This window comes from Bos grunniens, chromosome X, assembly GCF_055505025.1.
Source record: "Bos grunniens cultivar Pamir isolate PY7600 chromosome X, Bosgru_T2T1.0, whole genome shotgun sequence".
Taxonomy (NCBI): Eukaryota; Metazoa; Chordata; class Mammalia; order Artiodactyla; family Bovidae; genus Bos; species Bos grunniens.
The window spans coordinates 142,503,961-142,511,075 of NC_141194.1; the positions used below are offsets into that span (position 1 = coordinate 142,503,961).

General features: G+C 43.9%; 1 protein-coding gene across 1 annotated transcript; it reads left to right on the plus strand.

Annotated features, from left to right (window-relative positions):
* Nucleotides 1–246: 246 nt before the first annotated feature.
* Nucleotides 247–6,488, plus strand: LOC147341535 (rhox homeobox family member 1-like). Its single transcript, XM_086388500.1, has 3 exons — nucleotides 247–727; nucleotides 2,292–2,337; nucleotides 6,237–6,488. The coding sequence occupies exons 1-3, from the start codon at nucleotides 312–314 to the stop codon at nucleotides 6,354–6,356; spliced, it is 582 nt and encodes a 193-aa protein (XP_086244626.1). The 5' UTR covers nucleotides 247–311; the 3' UTR covers nucleotides 6,357–6,488.
* Nucleotides 6,489–7,115: the final 627 nt, after the last annotated feature.

The window sequence follows — 7,115 nt, forward strand, 5'->3', positions numbered from 1 at the left end:
GGGAGTAGTGAACTGAACTGTAAACCAAAGCCCCAATTCCACAACACCCGTGCTCCCACCAGCACACTGATATTCCTGGGTGTCCCCATTTGGGGGCCACGCCCCAGCGCTTTCGCGCCTAAGCAAGTCTCACCCCTAGTGGCTAGCGGTAAAAAGAGAGCCAATAGCAATCGTTCAAGGCGGAGCGCGGAGTGGGGGGGTGAACCCAGCCCAGACCTTTATATACCGTACCAGGCACAGGCCCGAGGCGCTCGAGCTCTTTGCACTCAGCAGAGCTCGTAGAGGCACCGAGCTTCCACAGCGCACCAGCCATGGAGCCTCTGACCGGGGAGCACCAGTGTGGCCCCTACTGCCTGAGAGCTTGCACTTTGGATGTAAGACCTGCATTTGTGGAGGATCTAGTGCCAGAAGACAAAGAAGGCTGCTCGGTGGAAGGAGGAGGTCTGAGCTTCGTGGGTAACATGAATTACATGAACCTCCTCAACATGGGCTACTGGAACCAAGGTGGCACCTGGAACCACCAGCGTCGCAATGGCCACCAGGAGCCAGAGCAGGAGGCAGCTGAGGAACCAGCTGAGGAGCCAGGCTTGGTGATGGCTGTCGCCAAGGCTGAGCAGCCGGAGAGCCCGCTGCGCCGTCGCAGGCAGAACAGGAAGTTCACAGGCCCGCAGCTGCGGGAGTTGGAGGACCTCTTCCAGGAGACTGAGTACCCGGACTTACTCACCAGGTACGTGGCGGGCTCTGGGGGCGCTGGGTCCCAGTGGGTTTGGGCTCATTTAAGTGTCCAGTTCAGTAGTGTTAAGGATATTAATATTGTTGGGCAAGCAAGCTGCAGAATTTTTTATCTTGCAAAACTAAAACTGGATGTGGAAGGCAAGCCACCATCCACCTCCCCCACCCCCTCAAGCCTCTGAGGACCATGTTTCTTTCTACTTTCTCTTTATATGAATTTCACTACTCTGGGTGCTTCATATAAGTGGAGTTGTACAGTGTTTGTCTTGTTGTAACTGGTTTATTTCACTTAGTATAATGTCCTCAGTATTCATCCATGTTGGAGCACATGTCGAAATTTCCTTCCTTTTTAGGGCTGAGTAATATTCCATTATACATGGATACTGCTGTTTATCTGTTCCTTTACTAATGAGCACTTGGGTTGCTTTTACCTTTTGGCTATTGTGAATAACGCTGCTATGAGCATGGGTGTGCAAATAACTGACTCACTGTTTTCAATTCTTTGAGGTTTATACCCAGAAATGGAATTGCTGAATCATATGGTAATTCCGATTTTAGGGTGTGGTTTTTTTTTTTTTTTTTCCTTTTGAGCTACTGTTCTCTTTTCCATAGTGGCTGCACCATTTTACATTCCCACTCGGAGTGTACAAGGATTCTAATTTCTGCACATTCTTGCCAATCCTTTTTTTGTTTTTTGATTATTAGTCGTCTTAATGAATGTGAAGTGGTATCTCATTGTGATGTTGATCTGCATTTCCCTGTTTAGTGATGTTGAACATCCTTTAATGTGCTTATTCAAATCCTTTGCCCATTTTATGCTTTATAAAACTAATATATTTATTTTTCTGAATTTTTATTGTAGTAAAATACACATAATATAAAATTTGCTATCTTTACCATTTAAAATTTTTTTCATTTATATATTTTGAACTTGGTCTTAGTTGCATAGGACTTTTCTCTAGAGGCTGAGGCAGAGGGGGTCGGGGTGCGCGCTACTCTCTAAGTTGCAGTTCGCGGGCTTTTCGTTGCGCGGGCTTTTCATTACGTGGCTTTTGCTGCGGAGCGTGGGCTAGAGCGCCCCCTGGCTTCAGTAGTTTGCAGCACCTGCGCTTCAGTTCCTTCAGCTCCCAGGCTTTAGAGCACAGACTAAGTAGTTGTGGCCAGGCTTGGTTGCTCCGTGGCATGTGGAATCTTCCCTGATCCGGGATCAAACCCATTTCTCCTGCATTGGCAGGCGGAGTCTTTACCACTGAAACACCAAGGAAACCCCTTTACCATTTTTAACTGTACACTTCCATGATATTAAAATAAGTGCATTCTTATTGTGCAACTATCACCACCAAACCATCTCCAGAATTCTTTTCCTCTTGCAAAACTGGAACTATGAACCCATTACATAGGAACAGTCTGGTCCCCCCTTCTCCCAGTCCCTGATAACCACTATTCTTCTTTCAGAGGGGGGAAGAATACAAATTTTAAAATAAGCATAAAACATATATCTATATATTTCATTTTATCTACAACTCAAATACTAAACACTTGTGGTTTTCTTTCCTCAGAAGGGAGATTGCGAGACGCTTGGGTGTGACTGCCACCAGAGTGCAGGTCAGTAAGCCTGAAAAAAACTTGGCAGGGCAGCCATTCTAAAACTTTGGGGATTTGAACACCTTGACCTGGATACTCTCGATACTCTCATGTTGTCTTTTTTATGTTGGCAAATAAGTTTTGATTTTAGTAGTCTTTGTGGGTAGCAAACTCCAGCTTATACATATTTCCTGTTACCAGAGGGAACATGATTTCCTAAAGGAAGAGAAAAAACGAAATGCTTTCCCTAATCTGTGTATAAAATTTAAATATATATATATTTACAAACATAGATACGTATATCTATATACATTGGAGAAGGCAATGGCAACCCACTCCAGTACTCTTGCCTGGAAAATCCCATGGATGGAGGAGCCTGGTGGGCTACAGTCCATGGGGTCGCTAGGAGTTGGACACGACTGAGCGACTTCACTTTCACTTTTCATTTTCCTGCATTGGAGAAAGAAATGGCAACTCACTCCAGTACTCTTGCCTGGAGAATCCCAGGGACAGAGGAGCCTGGTAGGCTGCTGTCTATGGGGTCCCACAGAGTCGGACACGACTGAAGTGACTTCGCAGCAGTAGCAGCAGCAGCATACATGTATATGTGTATATTCAGTAAGGTTCAACTCCTCCTAACAGTGGTATCCTCTAGGGAGCACTTCTGTGTGGAGTCATGTTGGGGCTCAGCCTGACTTTGGAAGTATTAAAATTAATATACAGAGGAGCAGGTTGTAAGAGGGTTCAATTGTACTAAATTATTTAAAACTCTTTGCTAAATGAGTGAATTGATAAATATCAGGGTGAGGAGTAATTTATCCACAGAACACATCATGTGAGTGACTAATAAATGTTTAGTTAAGCTGAGACTGATAGGGGAAGATAGTTTAAAAGTCTAATTGCCTGGCCCTCCTTCTTTTGTTTTTAAGTGTTTGGGATGGCAGTATAGAGAGTGGCAGCCCTAAATTTTAATTTTCTAGAATACTTGGATGTATCAATCTGAAAACATTGCTAGAATAGTCACATTATGATGAGAATGGGGGGAAAGTTTGCAAACTTTGGAAATTTGTTTAAAGAATAAAAGAGCAAAAAGAATAATTGAATTAATATTAATTGACCCAAGAAGTATGAAAAGGTTAGAGAAGAATTACAGATACTACCCAAATTCAACACTATGAATCTACTAAATGTATAAGTGAGTATTCTCTTGAGGAATTTCTAACATCTAAGGATGTTTTTCCCATTTTGGTAGGACTATTTTTTTAATTAGTTTAATTGGAGGCTAATTACTTTACAATAGTGTGGTGGTTTTTGCCACACATCGACATGAATCAGCCATGGGTGTACATGTGTCCCACCATCCTGAACCCCCCCCCACCTCCCTCCCCACCCCACTCCCCTGGATTGTCCCAGCACACCTGCTTTGAGTGCCCTGCTTCATGCATCAAACTTGCACTGGTCATCTGTTTTGCATATGGTAATACACATGTTTCAATGCTATTCTCTCATATCATCCTACACTCGCCTTGTTGGTGAAGAGGCGAGTTTTATGGAATTTGTTTGGTGAGGGGTGGGTGGCCCTCATGTCAGGGTAGATTCCTAGCTATATTAATTTTAAACACTATTCATTCCCTCAGGCAGTGATAACTAATTTGTAGGTCCTGAAATCAAAAGGTGACCAAAAAACACCATAATTTTTATCAAAGCTTTATTTGCCCGAAAAGAAAAGAAAACCAGGACGAGAGTTGATTAGCTTTGCTACAGAGTGCATGCGTGAGCCAGGGACCAGCGCTACGGAGCCGGTGGCAGGGTGCCTGAAAAGCAGCCCACCAGTCAGCTTCTTGAGTATCGGCATCCTAACACCCCAACCTGGGCCCACAGGCCTGGCTCAGGTTGGAAAGGTTAGAAGGAGGTTAGGAAGACTTTCTCAGGCTGCCCAGGCATTTGCAGAAGAAAAGAAAAAGTTTAGTGACTTGTTTTCTCCCTCCCCAGGTTTACATGGTCCTCTTTTGGTGGTATTCTGAAGAGAATATGAGCCACAGGAAACAAATCAGGGGAAAACTTAGTATTCTCATCTATTTCCAAACCGTACAGCATGAATTTTCAGTAATACATGATTTTCCACCTTTCACTTGCAAATAGAGCTATTTTGTGAAACCAGTATTGGAAATACAGACCTAATGTGAGCCTAGGGCACAACCAGCTTTGGGCTTTGATTCTGTTTACAGAGATTTGACCACTGGTGGTACATTTAGAGCCCGAGCCCCTAAAATGAGCCCTGTTACACCAGCCTGGTTTAGACTATCCATGCAGCAGAGAAACTGCAAATCCTAAGAGAGAAGAATGAAAATGAGGTCTCAGGTAGGGAAAGAGGGCCCTTTGGGTCACTTAAACTTTACAGTTTGGGAACTTTCAAAAGGATTAAATACAGTGTCAACCCCCATTAACTAGGACATTGAGAGACGGTGAAGTCTGACAGTTTCGTTGGTTTGTTTGCAAAAATAGTGGACAGACTTAATTTTCAACCCTGCCCTCCAACTATAGTTCTCCTCCCCAAAGCAACCATTCTTTGCTTCATATAAATCTTATTTTTTAGTTTTTATTGGAGTATAGTTGATTTACATTGTTGTGTTAGTTTCAGGTGTACAGCAAAGTGGTTTTGTATAAATCTTAACAGAAGTATTCAATGCATATAAAGGCAATTATGTGTATATTCTTTAAAAAATATAAATGATATTTATACACACTGTTCTTCACCTTAATAATATAACTTGCTTAGAGAGCGTTCCATGTTGATAAAAAAAATCTATATTAATATATAATGGGCAGATATTTAGGGAGGAGCCATTTAATGATCCCTTGCTCTCATTGTTGTCCACTATCTTCCAAAAATGCCTGTTCCACCTTCTTGACTTAAGAATAAGGGATGGGATTGGGACCTCCTGGTTGAGTTGCAGCACCTAGGATAACCTGCCATGCTGGACACCAACAGCTCCAGTCCAGGATCCTGGAACTCCAGCCAGAGCAGAGTGAGCTGCCTTGGTCCCAAGCCCAGGAAGATTTGTAGGGTGGGGTAGGTTGGAACATGCAGGATTGACAATGGTGACCATGGTATGCCTCTTTCCTCTACACTCTTGGGTGGCCTAAGGTTTTCAAGAGTCTTTGTTAACTTGGGTTGAGTTGATCTCAACTTAACACTACAGGCTAAAATATCAAGGCAGTGTCTAGAGCTTCAGCAACTCTCATTTCCCAGTGAGACAAGTCACAACCCACCCTGGGCTCCTTTGCCAGACCACCTTTCTAACTCTTAAGACCTTTCAGAGGACTAATGACCCCTTAGACATCCTTCTGTTTAAAAATCCAACAAGTTCCTTCCTATTAATTATGTACTTCACACCAAAGATAGGCTTTTCAAATAGGGAGCCGTTCCCCTCAGTATGACCTTAAATAGATCCACTACTTACCATGTCTAAATCCACCCCCAACAAGATGACCCTCTCCCTAGTGAGGACAGGGCAGGAGGTAGCCAGATGGCTGATGATCAGCTGTCAGAATAGAGGCCATTCTTTATCCTGTTACTGGGCATTTTATCAATAGCAAGGACCCGGTACAACGATTTATAAATTAAACCTGCATCCAATACTTGGGAAAAAATTAGAATATGAAAATCTCATCAAGAGAGATAAAAATAATAATCTTATGCCAGAACTGGGCCCACAGCAGAGCTCATTAAGAGTGAACTGAAAAGGGGGGCGGGGGTGTGGTGGTTTAATTTTCCTGAGGTACTTTAGCAAGAAGGAAATAGCATCTCCTGATGCCCTTGGAAATCTCAGTCATATAAAGTTGCAAGCTATGCTTTTTGTATTATAACATTAACTGTTCAATACCCTAAACCAATCTTCTCTCCCCTCTGATTGTAGGTTTGGTTTAAGAATAGAAGAGCCAAGAGTCGGAGAAATGAGAGAGCAGCCGTGGTTCAAGCTCCAGCACCACCTGCTGCCATGAGGCGCCTTTACCTCATCCTGTTGGATGGGTCCTAAGATCCCGTCCTGGTTCTGGAGCCATAATGGAGATGGGTTCTTCTGGTGCCACTGACGCCTGGGCTGCCCATGCTGCCCATGCCCCCCATACTCCTCTACTTGTATTAGCAATAAAGAGACAAATTCTCAATATATTTGACTCTGTGTATCAAATGGGGCCAGTGGGTTGTGTGTGAAAATTGTTAAGGAAATGCCATTTCAACAGAATGACAAGGTGGCCTCCTTCCAGACGTTTCCCAAGCACCCATGGTGAGTTCGCACTGACCCATACATTCTCCATCTCTCTCATCACCCTCATCCTTATCCCCACCCTGTCCCTTTGGGACCACATACATAAGCACAATGGGGTGGCATGAGTCCCTAGTGTGAGAACAGGGTGTTTCCAGACAGGGATGAGCTCTGTTCATGCTGACAAGTTCAAGCTGAACACTGGAATCCTAAGGCCATCTTCCCTTGGGAGGCTGTTCGCAAGGATTTGTTGGAAGGTGATAGCCAAGCATTCATCCCACGTGCTCCAAATTCTGTTCACTGTCCTCTCTGGGGAGAAGATGGGGGAATAGGAGTCCTTTTGGCACATAGGTTCTGCTGCCTCAAAAGAAACATAACAGACCATCAGGCCAGAAAAAGGCATTTCTCCCTTTTTACCCTTCTCCCCCACCAGCCTGGGAAAGCATATTCTTCACTGTTTCCCAGCTCTGTTCAGTTCAGTTCAGTCACTTAGTCATGCCCGACTCTTCAACCCCATGAATTGCAGCACGC